The sequence below is a fragment of the Callorhinus ursinus genome, unplaced genomic scaffold (genome assembly GCF_003265705.2).
Source record: "Callorhinus ursinus isolate GAN/ISIS: 27379988/994484 unplaced genomic scaffold, GSC_fseal_2.0 scaffold33, whole genome shotgun sequence".
Classification (NCBI taxonomy): domain Eukaryota; kingdom Metazoa; phylum Chordata; class Mammalia; order Carnivora; family Otariidae; genus Callorhinus; species Callorhinus ursinus.
In genome coordinates this window covers 15130320-15144879 of record NW_027397095.1, presented here as the reverse complement: position 1 = coordinate 15144879, position 14560 = coordinate 15130320, and the positions used below count along the sequence as shown (strand labels likewise).

Below are 14560 nucleotides of genomic sequence, written 5' to 3'. Positions count from 1 at the left end.
AAGGCAGACACTTCACTGACTGAGCCACTCAGGCGCCCCGATACCTTACATTTTTAAATAATAAAGTGAGGGAACAATAAATCAGATCTGGGCTAGTGGTTTCCTTTAATGGGAAGGCAGCCGATGGAATAGAGCAACACAGTAGCCGTACTGGTCTTGATGCTATTCTCATTCTCAGGTGACATGGTGAATCACTGTTCATTTTGTTATGCTTCGTAATTACATGCATATGCTACATATACTTTTTTGTACATATCAGATATAAAATAACAGTTTGGAAATTAAATTATGTTCAATGAGAAAATTAGACTATATGCAAAGTTTCACTTCCTGTACTCTCCAAAATAAATCCCAAATCCAGAGAGTAAAGAGGCATTCATTTCTTCCTTATCTTCTCCAGGTTAGCATCCGTAGTTCTATATATCATTCTACTTGCTTTCTAGAACATTCACTAAATTGGTTTCTCTTTTTCAGATAAGTTCTGTTTTATCAGTGCTTCTCTTAAAATGTATCTCAGTGGTACACAATATTCTTATATTTTTTACAGAGGGAGAGAGAGAGCGGGGTGGGGGGGCAGAGGGAGAGGGAGAGAATCTCAAGCAGACTCCCCACTGAATGCAGAGCCTGACGTGGGGCTCCATCTCATGACCCTAAGATTGTGACCTGAGCTGAAATCAAGAGTCGGACACTAAACTGACTGAGCCACCCAGGAGCATCCCTGGTACACAATACTCTATCAGTGTGAGGTAGATCAGAATTTACCACTCCCCTTGCCCTGGGCATAATAGTTCTGTTAACTCAGCCTAAGATTACACTAACTTTTTCGACAGCCATATCACAGCCTTTACTGAATCTAAGCAATCAACAAAAATAAATATTTTTACCTGGTTTGCTGTTAAGTCATGTCTCCCCAATCATGCATTTTACCATTACCCCTACTGCATTGCATTCTGTTAAGATTTGGCTTATTGTTCTAACGTTAAAATATTTTTGGGTCTTGTCAGCTAGTATATTCCCTATCCCTCCCACTTTCTGTCATCTGCAAATTTGGTAGATATGCCATCAGTGTCCATATTCAAGACATTAATACGAATAAGTAGGATAGAGGCGCCTGGCTGGTTCAGTTGGTAGAGCATGAGACTCTTGATCTCGGGGTTGTAAGTTCAAGCCACACGTTGGGTGTAAAGATTATTTAAAAAAAAAAATCTTAAAAAAAAAAAGGAAGTAGGATAGAGCCCAGGAGAAATTATTTAATAGTTCCTTATGGTTTTTCATTGATCCATTAATCAGCATACTTTGAATAATGTTCAACCAGTTACAAACCTACCTAAGTGTATTCTAGTCTACATCTCCTTGTCTACAAGGATATTGTGGCTTGCTCAGTCGGTCAAGCATGCGACTTTTGATCTCGGGGTTGTGGATTTGAGCCCCACATTGGGTATAGAGATTACTTAAAAATAAAATCTTTTTTTTAAAAAGGATATTGTGTGAGTATTACAAAAAATTTAGTGCTTAAATCCAGATTTTTTGCATGTGTACAGTATTCCCTTTATATTCCAGGCCAGTAACCCTATCAGAAAAGGAAATTAGGTTAATCTCATATGATAGGCTTTCTGTGAATGCTTACTGACTATTAATGATTATCTTTTACCCACACCTAGGGCCCTTAAACCATTTAACAATGTGCTTAAGAATTTTGCTTAGGATTGAATCTGCTTATAGTTTTTAACATTTACCTGCTTTCCAGTGTTGACTGTCGAGTGTTTTTCTCATTTTCTTCCAGACTCTGATTCTTTAAAGGTTTTAGATAAGGGAGTAAGCTGTATAAATTCTCAGGGTATGCTGGGGTATAATTTGTCTTGGACAAGAGAACTGAACTCATTTAGATTATCTAGGTACTTTTATCTCCTTGAATGCTTTGGGATTCAGTTTCCTCATTCTATAATTTGTTTTTCCTTTTGTGGTTTGACCATCAGTAATCTTAATTGGGGAGAAAAAATAATCGAGGCAGCCTTTTACATTATACTATTTGTCTATACATATAAGCAGACCTGTACCTTTTGTTTTTCTTGTTGTGAATATAAATTAAAGAAAATCTGTGTCTGATATTTTTTTAAATCCTAGCACATTCTGAGCACTAGTCTTTGTGATATTGTTCTTACAGGTTTTTGCAGTTTTCTTTGGATCTGTGCCCATTCCATCCCTCCAATTTCTAAAATTTTTTTTTAAGATTTTTTATTTATTTATTTGACAGAGACATAGCCAAGAGGGGGAACACAAGCAAGGGGACTGGTAGAGGGAGAAGCAGGCTTCCCACGGAGCAGGGAGCCCAATGCGGGGCTCGATCCCAGGACCCTGGGATCATGACCTGAGCCAAAGGCAGACACTTAACGACTGAGCCACCCAGGCGCCCCCATCCCTCCAACTTCCTCTGCATGTTTTCCTTTAAAATATTTTTTATGATATGGCATTGTGGAGATACAATCACCCAAATTCAGGCCATGAGAATTTCTACAGGATGAACAATGTAGTTTCTTTTGTTGTTGTTTGATTGGTTGGTTTTATAAGACTTTTTTTTTTTTTTGAGCAGTTATAGATTCACAGCAAAATTGAGAGGAAGGTACAGAGATTCCCCATTTACCTCCTCCCACTCACACATGCATATCCTCCCACATTATCAGCATCCCTCACCAGAGTGGTACACTTGTTACAGTTGATGAGTCTACACTGACACATCATTATCACCCAAAGTCCATAGTTTACCTGAGGTGAGTTCACTCTTGGTGTTGGACATTCTATGGGTTTGGACAAATGAATGACATGTACCCCTCATTATAGTATCATAAAGAGTAGTTTCACTGCCCTAAAAATCCTCTTCAGGATGAATAACATATTTCTTCAATACATGAACTGCAAGAAATAAGAGATTGGAGGGGAACCTACTGATTGAGAGAGACATATCAACTGATTGTAACACATGGACCTTATCTGGATATTAATTGAAAGGAACCAACTGTGAAAAGTAATTGAGACACTCTGGGCAATATGAATTTGTGACTGTGTATAATAGGGTATTGTTAAATTTGATAATAGTATTGTGGTTGTGTTTTTTATATATATATATTTTTAAATTTTTTAATTTATTCGTTTGAGACAGAGACAGATCACAAGCAGGGGGAGAGGCAGAGGGAAACAGAGAAGCAGACTCCCCGCTGAGCTGGGAACCTGATATGGGGCTCCACATGGGGCTCGATCCCAGCACCTGGAGATCATGACCTGAGCCAAAGCTCAACCCTCTGAACCACCCAGGCGCCCCTGGTTATGTTTTAAATAGAAGTCTTTTTTAGATACGTAACATTTTTATGGGTAAAAATAAAACAATTGCTGGGATTTGCTTCAAAATAATCTGGCAGGGGTGTGGGGGAGGAGTATTGATATCATTATTGAACATGGTCAATATGTTGTACATATGGGTTCATGATATTCTCCAATTTTGTATACTTTTGAAATGGCCACAATTAAAAGTTGGAAAAACTCCCCCAAAATGTATTTTTATGGTCACATTCATTGTTACTAGCAGATTCAGGACTAAAACTCCTATCTCCTGATTCCAGTTTATGTTATTTTACTATGTAGCTAAACTTCTAGCCCTTCTACTTCCAAATTGATGTCATGGTGCCCTTTCAGTCTCTGGGCCCCCCAGGTCTTCTCTGGGCAATTTGTGGTGATCTTTGGATTATCAAGGCTTTAATAAGTGGCCAGTTTTACTTGATTGGCTACATACCCATGTGAAACCATGAAGCGTTTTTAGAATTATTAGGGTAAGTTCACAGGCTGCATGGGTTGTTAGAATCAGCCAAGAGACTCGTGTCCTAGTCCTAACCGGGCCTTTGATCTTAGCTTAAGCTCTAGGAGGGTCAGGATCATGTTGGCTTTGTTCACTGTTTTATACCCAGTGCTTAGCACTCTGCTGGTATATGGTAAGCAGTATGTAAATGTTAAATAAATGGATTAATGTCACCTTCTTTAGCCTCATTTTCCTCACATGTGAAATGAAATCATTGGTCTAAATGGTTCTTAAGCTTCCTTCAAACACTTAAAAAAAAATTATTTTTCCCATGGTACTGGGGTGGCTCAATTGGCCAAGCATCCGATTTCAGCTCAGGTCATGATACCAGGGTTGGGATATCTAGCCCCACGTCGGGCTCCATGCTCAGTGGGGAGTCTGCTTCTCCCTCTTCCTATGCTCCAACCCCTGCTAGCTCACCAACGTGCACTCTCTCTCTCAAATACATAAAGTCTTTTAAAAAAGTTATTCTCCCCTTTTGAGTGATTTTTTAAAAATCCTTTTAGGATTTGGGGGTTTGGTTTTGTTCTCTTTACCTTTTAGGATTTTGAAAAGAATTACTGTAAATTTCTTTAACACTTGGTAACATCAATAGATAGGTATACTCACTTCTGTCACCTGTGACAGGAAATCCACAGTTATGGTGCATCCACATCTCTTAAAAATAGCCTACGGGGGCGCCTGGGTGGCTCAGTTGGTTAAGCGACTGCCTTCGGCTCAGGTCATGATCCTGGAGTCCCGGGATCGAGTCCCGCATCGGGCTCCCTGCTCAGCAGGGAGTCTGCTTCTCCCTCTGACCCTCCCCCCCTCATGCCCTCTCTCTCTCTCAAATAAATAAATAAAATCTTTAAAAAAATAGCCTACTGCTATACATTTTCTGTAAGATTGATTTTGTTTTTCCAAAGTTAAATGAGTACTGTTCTTGAAATTACTAGAGAGTCAGGTTTAGCAAGTTCCAAAGTCAAGCTATCTAAGAGGGTTAATACAGCGTCCTGTTGCTTGCGTAATTTGTTAAGCTTTCACTGAAATTGTATTGAATGCAGTATTATTATGTCAGAGCTTATAAAGGATTGGACATTGTGCTTCCTATGGAAACTTGGTGAGCAATTTTTAGGTAGATTGCAGTTATTGTCATTGGATCCAAGTCTAGTGACTGGGCACCTACCAGGGAGTAGTGACCTTATTATTCTAATGAAATTGTGCTGGAGGTATGTAAAGGCTATCGCTGGATCAGGTCAGAGTTTATAAAAGAAAAATAATTCCTGTACTGTCTTGCACAATAACAAAGCAATGTTTTGAAGCCATGTGAATTAAAAAAATAATATGCAGACATTAAAATGAATTGTTCTAAACACAAATGCCCTAGCTGCAAAAGGAAAACTATACTTAAAATGCTAAATGGATAGGGACTTTGAGAAAGCATCTGTCACACATTATTTTATATTCAAACATGAACTTTGTTAGTATAAACTCAACATAGCGAGTACATGAAAATAACTTTCTAATACAAAACAGGATATGATGAGGGGCGCCTGGGTGGGTGGCTCATTACGTTAAGCATCTGCATTGGGCTCCCTGCTCAGGAGTGAGTCTGCTTCTCCTTCCTCTTCTCCCTCTGTGATCTCTCTCACTCTCTCTCAAATAAATTAAATTAAAAAAAATTGAATTAAGATATTCTATCTGTATTGATAGTTACTGAAGTACTAGTTTGAAAATTGCATTTATATTCAAAACCTAAGTGGCAGCACAGTAAAAATAATTTTAATGTTTGATCTGTAAGCCCTGTGGGGTTTTTTTTTAGTAGAATACCAATACTTTTTTTTTACAGCAGACTTTATTATGAAGCTGTCTTAGAAATTGCTTGTTTTTCATGTTTAAATTTAATAGTGCCATTGGTATATTGTCTTCAATTTCAGAAACTTGCAAAATCAAAGATTTTCTGTGTTTGTAACTAGTATTAGTAATGTTGGAAGTTTTTCTTATGCTATTAGGTAATCAAGGAAGTTGAGCTTTTAATTTATATTTTTGTTCAATTTCATAAGAAGCACATTTATTATTTAAATTAAGCTTTGTCAGTCAGATATTTAAATGTGTTGAAAATATTTCATTTAAAAATACCCTATTGGGGAGCCTGGGTGGCTTAGTTGGTTAGGCATCTGCCTTCGCCTCAGGTCATGATCCCAGGGTCCTGGGATTGAGCCCTGCATCCGGCCCTCTGCTCAGAAGGGGGCCTGCTTCTCTCTCTCCCTCTGCCTGCCACTCTGCCTACTTGTGCTCTCTCTGTCAAAAGAATAAAATCTTTGAAAAAAATTTTTAAAAACCCTATGATAAAATTTTCCAAATGAAAAAATGAACCTTTGAAGCTCTCATTTTGGTTAGGTTTTATTTAAGTGGGGTATACCACCAATACTTAAATATGTCTACCTGTTACTTCGGAGGGTTTTGTTGTTTTTTTAAAGCAGGCTCCATACCCAATGTGGGGCTTGGACTCGGGACCCTGAGATTGAGTCCTTTGCTCTACTAGCCAAGTCAGCCAGGCGCCCCACTTCAGAAGTTCTTAAAGATTTCACTTGTGTGGAGTACAGTGAAAGTTATTTTATGTAGGCATTTAGACTTTTTCTGGGAAAAAATTACTGACCTTAACCTGTAAAAAGAAAGAGTCTAATTTACAATATTTAGTATCTACAGAAATTTTGAAGGAATATTTTTCTAGTTAACTAGATGTATCAAAGTAATACTGGACATTTCTGGATGTGTATGTGTTAGATTATGTCAGTGTTTCCTACAGTATATCTCAAGTTTAAGGGAAATCAGAGTATAAAATTTAGATCATTAATCATGGTGTAAATTAACATCTTCAACTCCTGAACTAATGAAGGGTCTTAAAATTTCCTAAAATTATGGGAACTCTAAAAAACTCCTGCTTAAAAGGAGCTTAGTTTGTTGGGAAAACTTAGAGTAGAATTTAATTTTCTTGATCTCTAGACACTCATTTCTCCTGTCCCCAAACTTGAGCATGAATAGTTTTCTTTAAGCACATAATCACCTTGAAATAGTATAATGTTGTTATCTCTACTTTGAAGTTAGAGACTGAGAAACAGAGAAGAGTTGAGATGTTATCCAGGGATACCAAAGATTAGGGACCCCTCCCTTACCTGGCAGCCACTTCTTTGGTAATGGATTCTCCAGTACAGCTGAAAATAAAAAAATAATCACTTAAACAGTCTCTGACCAATCAAAAAAAGTGCCACAAAGTCCACAGTAAAGTCGTGTACAAAACTTCTCGTGGGGAGACCCTCACTCAGAATCTCTGGATTCTTCCTTTAGCATACAATTCCATTTTTGAAAACCTGGTTTCCCAGCTCAATGCAGATTAGAAGCAAAAATTAGAAGGGGATGGGGCACCTGAGTAGCTCAGTCAGTTAAGCATCTGCCTTGGGCTCAGCTCATGATCCAGGGTCCTGGGATCAAGCTTTGTGTTGGACTTCCTGCTCTGAGGGGAGCCTGCTTCTCCCTCTCCCTCTGCCTGCCACTCCCCGTTCTTGGGCTGGCGCGTGTGTGCGTGTGCTCTCTCAAATAAATAAATAAAATCTTTAAAAAAAAATTAGAAGGGGATGAGGAGAGAAGCTTTTAAAGGGAGACACATGGCCAACTGTAAAAAGTAACCAATTAAAATGACCACTTAAATTGAGGAAAGAGATTCAAACTGTAAAACAGACATTCCAAGTGTGATAGCCTAGGGTCCTGTAGTGTGAAGACAAATAAATTTCCTGCAAATAAATGTCCCTCCAGGGCATTACTATATTAAAATGTAGTGTAATATTTGAGCATAATTACTCTGAGTCAGTAAGAAAGGGAAAATTTTATATCCTTTGTTTAAGAAGGTATTTTCAAGGGAAAGATTACTGAAATGGCAAGGCTTAGCCTATAATGTACTTATTTACAAGAAGCTTTTGAAATGGAAATTCAAAAATAATTAAAATACTTTCACAAGTTTGGCACTAAAAGAGAAGCTTCGTCTCTCTTGAAATTTTATATATAGAACATTTCATTGTTTTATTCCCTAGCAGTGCCAAATCAATTAGGTGTTAATTGTAGTGGTAAAAGGCAGATCAGGATTCAGAGCTTTTGACTTAATCAGTCTAGTCCAGCCCAAGAAGCAGCACTAATTGCCTCTACTTTGGTGTTCATTCATAGCACCAATTAGGTAGGATATTTTCATAATCATCATCTTTTAAGACCTTACCCAGAAAGGAGGCAATATTGCAAAGTATTTTAGAGAGTGGGCTCTTAGCATCAGACTGCCTGGGATCTAATTCTGGCCCTACTATTTATTAGCAGTGCAATTTAAATGACCTAATCTGACCCAAACCTCAATTGTTTTGTTGTGTAAAGTAGGGAAGGTAATAAAACTACCTCATAGGAAAGTTGTGAGGACAAAAGAAGCTAAAACAAGTCAGGTCTTAGCAAGGTTTTGGTCACATGCTTAATAAATGATGGCCATTGTTTTATTATTATTACAATGCCCCATTAGGAACACTTCCTGTGGGAATACTAAATGATTTACTGTTTCTTAGGGTGAAACGAATTGTTCTTTTCTCATCTTGGCGCATGATACAAATCATTTTAGCCAACTTCACAAATTACAAATGGGCTTTCACTTGTTATTAGATGCCAATGTTCTATAAATGGTTCAAAAAATGAATCACAAAAGAATTCTGGTGTTACGGGCTACCCTGGTAAAGACAGTCTTAGGCTTGATTAGCCTAGAAGAAGGTATAGTAATCTGAAACATTTTACTGCCTACCAAGACCATAACAACTTCGTAACATTTAAAATATATTTCAAACATGAGTGTCTTTTGTTACTAGTTTTTTGTTTAACGGCATCACAAAACGTAAGCCAGATCCCATTTTAATCACCAGCTCAATATAATCTGACTTTTTTCACATTCCCTGTTGGTAAGTGGGCTGGAGTTTGACAGCCTGTAGGGTATCTTTTCTGTGTTCAGAAATTGGTCTCAGGCTCCCCACAGCTGACAAACTGCCAAAGTATCTTGGAGAAACTTGCTGAAGCTCATCATTTTTGAGTTTCGATGAAGCAATTTAATGCTGCTGAAGAAACTCCCACTTACTCTGCGTGCCCCATGGCTCTCACTTAATCCTTACAGAAGTTCTGTGAAGTAGAGTGCTTTTACCCTTTTACAGAGGAGATTGAGGCTTGGAGAAATTAAATGATTTGATCAAGATCACACGTAGAATAAATGGTATAAAGACTATTTAAGCAGGGACCGTATGCTTGAAAGCTCTTGCTTTTTTCACTATGTCCCCATGGCTCTCAAAAGGAAGTAATAAATTACTCTTTATAGTTTGTACATGGCTATATATAAAGTCCTGTCAGAATCAATCTGGAATATTTCCATGTGTGTCAACAATTGGCCTGTAATTTAGATCCTGTGAATCAACAGCCAGAAAGTGTTCTTTATGAAATCTGTTACATAACAGATAAATGTGGCTCCCCATTCTGTTTTTTTTTTTTTTCTTTGACAGCTAAAAAAACCTGGTCAGATTTCTCAAAGTGAGGGTCATGGGAAAGGTAGATTTTCTTTTTCTTCCCTTCTTTACCTCATATGGGGCTTAAGTTTTTTTAAATCTTATTTCATCTTGCCGCTACACCTCTGAAGCACGTAATTTTTTTTTCCCTAATTGGCATTCACAATATGTGCCACATAGAAATTCAAGCCCCTTCAAGGTGTTTTTGTTTTTATTTTTGTTCTTTTGATTGCACTTATATTGTTTTAGACATCCTTTGTGTGGAATCTTTTTTTTTCTTTTTTTTAAGATTTATTTATTTGAGAGAGAGTGTGCTTGAATGAGCAGGGGGAGGGACAGAGGGAGAAGGAGAGAAGCAGACTCCCCACTGAGGGTGGAGCCCAATGCAGGACTTGATTTCACCACCCTGAGATAAAATCAAGAGTCTAAGGCTTAACCTACTAAGCCAACCAAGCACCCCTCTTTTTTCCTTTTTTTAAAAATCAGAATAGCGTTGGTCCTAATTACCTCTGGATAAAGAGGATTTTGTTACATAGCAGTATAGGTTTGCCAGGGAAGTCAAATAATTGGGAATATATTTTTCATTTCTGGAAATTGTCCTTTGTTAACATGAAGTAATATTGTCCAGGTACTACAATTAAATGGTAGGCACTATTTTATGTAGCTACTGGGGGTTTTTTTGTTTGTTTTGATTTTTGTTTTAAAATTTACTTATTTTTAGAGAGAGAGAGAGCACATGACCTGGGAGGGGAGGGGCGAAGGGAGAGGGAGAGAGAGAATCTTAAGCAGGCTCCACACCCAATGTGAAGCCCTACTGGGAGCTCGATCTCAGGAACCTGAGATCATGACCTGAGCTGAAGTCAAGAGTTGGAAGCTTAACCGACTGAGCCCCCAGGCGCCCCTAGAAAACTTATTTTAAAGAAATTTATCATGGGGGCACCTGGGTGGCTCAGTTGTTAAGTGTCTGCCTTTTGCTCGGGTCATGATCCCAGGGTCCTGGGATCGAGCCCCACATCAGGCTCCCTGCTCAGTGGGAAGCCGACTTCTCCCTCTCCTGCTTCTCCCCCTGCTTGTGTTCCCTCTCTCACTGTGTCTCTGTCTGTCAAATAAAATTTTAAAAAAATCTTAAAAAAGAAATTTATCATGGGGGCGCCTGGGTGGCTCAGTTGGTTGGGCGACTGCCTTCGGCTCGGGTCATGATCCTGGAGTCCCGGGATCGAGTCCCACATCGGGCTCCCTGCTCAGCGGGGAGTCTGCTTCTCCCTCTGACCCTCTTCCCTCTCGTGCTCTCTATCTCTCATTCTCTCTCTCTCTCAAATAAATAAATAAAATCTTAAAAAAAAAAGAAATTTATCATGGAGGAGCACAAAATTTTATTTACAAGGATGCTTGTTATAGTATTATACATCATAAGTACCTGGGAAAACAAAAGGTACATACTCAGATCTCTAGATTGTAGGATTATGGGTCACTTGTATTTTCTTCTCTACTTTTTTATGTTTTCTACACTTTCTATGTGCACAGAAGACTTTTTTCAATCACAAACTATATAAATGTTTTTTTAAATGTGGGCTTCTCTTTAATATATGTATAGAAATATTTCCCTTCGTGCTTCCACTATTCAACACCTCCTTCCTTTTATTTCTGTATAGGTCTCCAGGAAAGGTTGGGATTTCAACATTAAAGGTAAGTTGTGTTTTCTGAGAGTTATATTTCTATAAGTTGTGTACACTTCTCATTCATTTTACTATTTTATGTAAATCTTCATTTTCTTGCTTTTGCTGTTACTTATTTTTTGCTAAATAATATTGTCCCTGTATCTTACTAGGTGTGATTGGGTACTCTAGAAATAACAAATATTGTGCTATAAGGAAGGGACTGTAAATTTTTCAGATTTCCACCAATTTTGTAATTTTAGAATAGAAGAATACTATAAAATACATATGTATGTTAATTGAAAAAATAATACTTGCATGACAAAAATGTGGAATAACCAAAACACTTGTATGGGCACATGCTTTGGTGTCATCACTCTATATAAAAATCAATCCCAGCCTTAGCTCCAAGCAAAGGAGTTCGGTATTGAGACATTATGCCAGTGAGAGCTATTTTAAGTCCAAGAATTTCCAAACAGAACTATTTACATCAAATATACACTGTATGTGTATGTTTGAGTATGTCTGTATATAATGTATGTATGATCTCAAACGTGCTGTATTTTTTTTTTTTTTTAGTACCAGTGTTCCTACCTTCTATTTATACACATTGGATACTGATCTCTTTGTTAAATTGTGGTATGTTCTTATGGCATAGTCTACAGCAGTAGATATGAATGAATGGGTTATATGCAATGACATAGATGAATTTGAGCACCATAGTGTTGAGTAGGAGAAAAGTCACAGTAAGATACATACAGTAAGATTCCATTTATATTAAGTTCAAAAACATGAAAAAGGAAAGAACATGTTGTTTAGAGATAGAAACACAGTAAAACTATAAAGAAGAGCAAGGGAATGATAAACACAAGATTCAAGGTATCCATCATCTCTGAGGGAGAAAGAAGGCAATGAAAATGGAGAAGGCTATGCAAGAGATTGAAAGCTAATGGTAATGTTCTTTTTCTTAAACTGAGTGCTTAAGAAAGGTTATATCATAATTCTTCATTCCTTGTATTTTATAAAAGTTCTCGTATTTATTTGATAAAAATAATTTTTAAAAATAATGCATGGACAAGGTTAAAATTTGCTCAGTACAAAAAGTAGATGGTTGAAAATGTAGCTTCCCTCTCGTTCCTCATCCTCCACCTCCCAATCCCCATATCCAGAGACAATTGCTGTTTATGCCTGTAGGTTTTAAAAGCCACTTAGCTCTAAGATATTTATAGGTTATAAGAAAATAGATTTGTGAAATTTATTTTATCTCTAATTATAGATTGTGCTTAACTTGAATAAAATTAGTTAGAAAATATACATATTTAGTAAATAAACACAAAATTGGATATTGTTCTTTTTTACTTTTTATTTTGAAATAATTACAGATTACAAGAAGCTGCAAATGTAGTACAGAGAACTCCCGTGTATCCGTCATCCATTTCACCCAGTGGTTATATCTTAATTATAGTACAATATCAAAACCAGAAATTTGACATTGGTACAATATGAGTTTATGGTTTTGCTTCAGTTTATTACATATGTATATTTGTGTAACTGCCACCACAAGATGCAGATCTTTTTCATCACCGCAAAGGTCTCCCTTGTGCTACCCTTTTATAAAGTCACACCCACGCCCTCCCTCACATCATCCCTAACCCCAGGCAGCCACTAAGCTGTTTTGCATTTCTGTAATGTCATTTGAGAATATCCCATAAATGCAGTCATATACTGTGTGACCTTTTGAGACTGGCCCAAAGGATTGAGATCCAAATTGTTGCATGTATCAATGGTTTATCCCTTTTTATTATTAAATAGTAGTCTATGGTATTCAGACTATGTACTCAGACCATTGAGTACATATCATGTATAGCAGCCTATCTATTGATATTAAGCAATCCAAAGAAAAGTTTGATATTGTCCTGAGTTTATGATTTTACAGTCTCACAGAAGAGGGATGTATATGAGATATTTGTGTTTGTAGAACAGAATAGACTTTAAGTGCTCCAAGGAGTTTGGAGGAGGAAGGGGGAGATAGAACAACAGGAGAGCGTAGGTACCTGGAATAGCAGAGAAAAGTTTCAGGGAGGAGGTAGAACTTGTGTTGGGCTTTGAAAATTGGGAGAGATCTGCATAGGCAGATAGAGAAAAATCCGGAAAGCATTGTATGTTAGGCAATAATATCAGCTCATTAATATGCAAAGGTATAGAATTTGCTGGGAGCATTGAAAGACTTGTGTGACCTGTGTAAATGTTTTAGCAGTGAAATGATGGAAAAGTAAAGTTGGGCCAGATTTCGATGAACCTCAAATGTCAGCTTAAGAACTCTGGGCTTTGGGACACCTGGGTGGCTCAGTCGGTTAAGCTTCGGACACTTGGTTTCTGTTCAAGTCATGATCTTAGGGTTGTGGGATTGAGCCCCACGGGCTCCGCATGGAGTCATCTTGTCCCTCTCTCTCCCCCGCCCCCCACTTTCCTATAAATAAATAAATAAAATCTTTAAAAAAAGAACTCTGGGCTTTAAAATTTTGAAGCAAGACATTTTAAAAGTCAATTTTTATATGTCTTTAACAGTTGTGCTCTTCAGATTTTTTTTTCCTGGGGAATTAACAACAGCTAAGTGGTGGAAGGGTGGGAAGTAGTTTGGAAGAAAGACTAAGTGCAGAGAGAACTGTTAAGAGGCAGTTAGAATGTCAAGACTTGAGACTTGGACAAAGGGAATGTGTTGATAGGAATCGATGGACGGACATGACCACTATTTAAAAGTTGTTTCTTGGTGGTTTTTTCTTTTCCTCTTCTCAGCAAAAGAGAGTATGGGTCACATCTCTCAAACATTTTTTAAAATTTCACTTTTGGGGCACCTGGCTGCTTCAGTCGGAAGAGCATGCAACTCTTGTTTGATCTAAGAGTCATGAGTTTGAGCCCCATGTTGGGGGTAGAGATTACCAAAAAATAAAAACAATAAATAAGTAAATATATAAAATTTCACTTTAGTCATTGTGAATAGCTTTCCCTTCCTCACTAGTAAAAACTAGAAGTGACCTGAATTTTTTAATAACTGAATTTTTAGCTTTAGTAGATAATAATGAAAATTTCCTAGAGTGTAGATTACTTTTTTTTTTTTGAAGATTTCATTTATTTATTTGACACACAGAGTACAAGCAGGGGGAGCAGCCGAGGGAGAGGGAGAAGCACGCTCTCTGCTGAGCAGGGAGCCGGTTGCGGGACTTGATCCGTAGACCCTCGGATCATGACCTGAACCGAAGGCAGATACTTAACCAACTGAGCCACCCAGGCACCCCAAGTGTAGATTACTTTTGTACAAATTATTTGTGAAAATGATTTTTTTTGTTGGGTGTGCTTATTAAAATTAAAAAGCTCAAATTGTAGAACTGAATACTATGAGAAGGGTACAGGCAGCTCTCTAATATCCAACAGAGATGGAGGGAAACAGTGGAGTGAATTGCTAGAAATTGAATGATCTTACCATATCTCTCTTTTTTTAAAGGTTT

The 14560-nt window shown here is 37.6% G+C and overlaps 1 protein-coding gene across 1 annotated transcript in view; it reads left to right on the top strand.

The window, feature by feature from the left end:
* WDR44 (WD repeat domain 44) overlaps positions 1 to 14560 on the top strand; it is an 85811-nt gene that overhangs the window by 18630 nt on the left and 52621 nt on the right. Inside the window, exon 2 of the mRNA XM_025852759.2 lies at positions 11052 to 11085. Coding sequence (XP_025708544.1) covers positions 11052 to 11085 — 34 coding nt within the window. The remainder of the gene's footprint in view (positions 1 to 11051; positions 11086 to 14560) is intronic.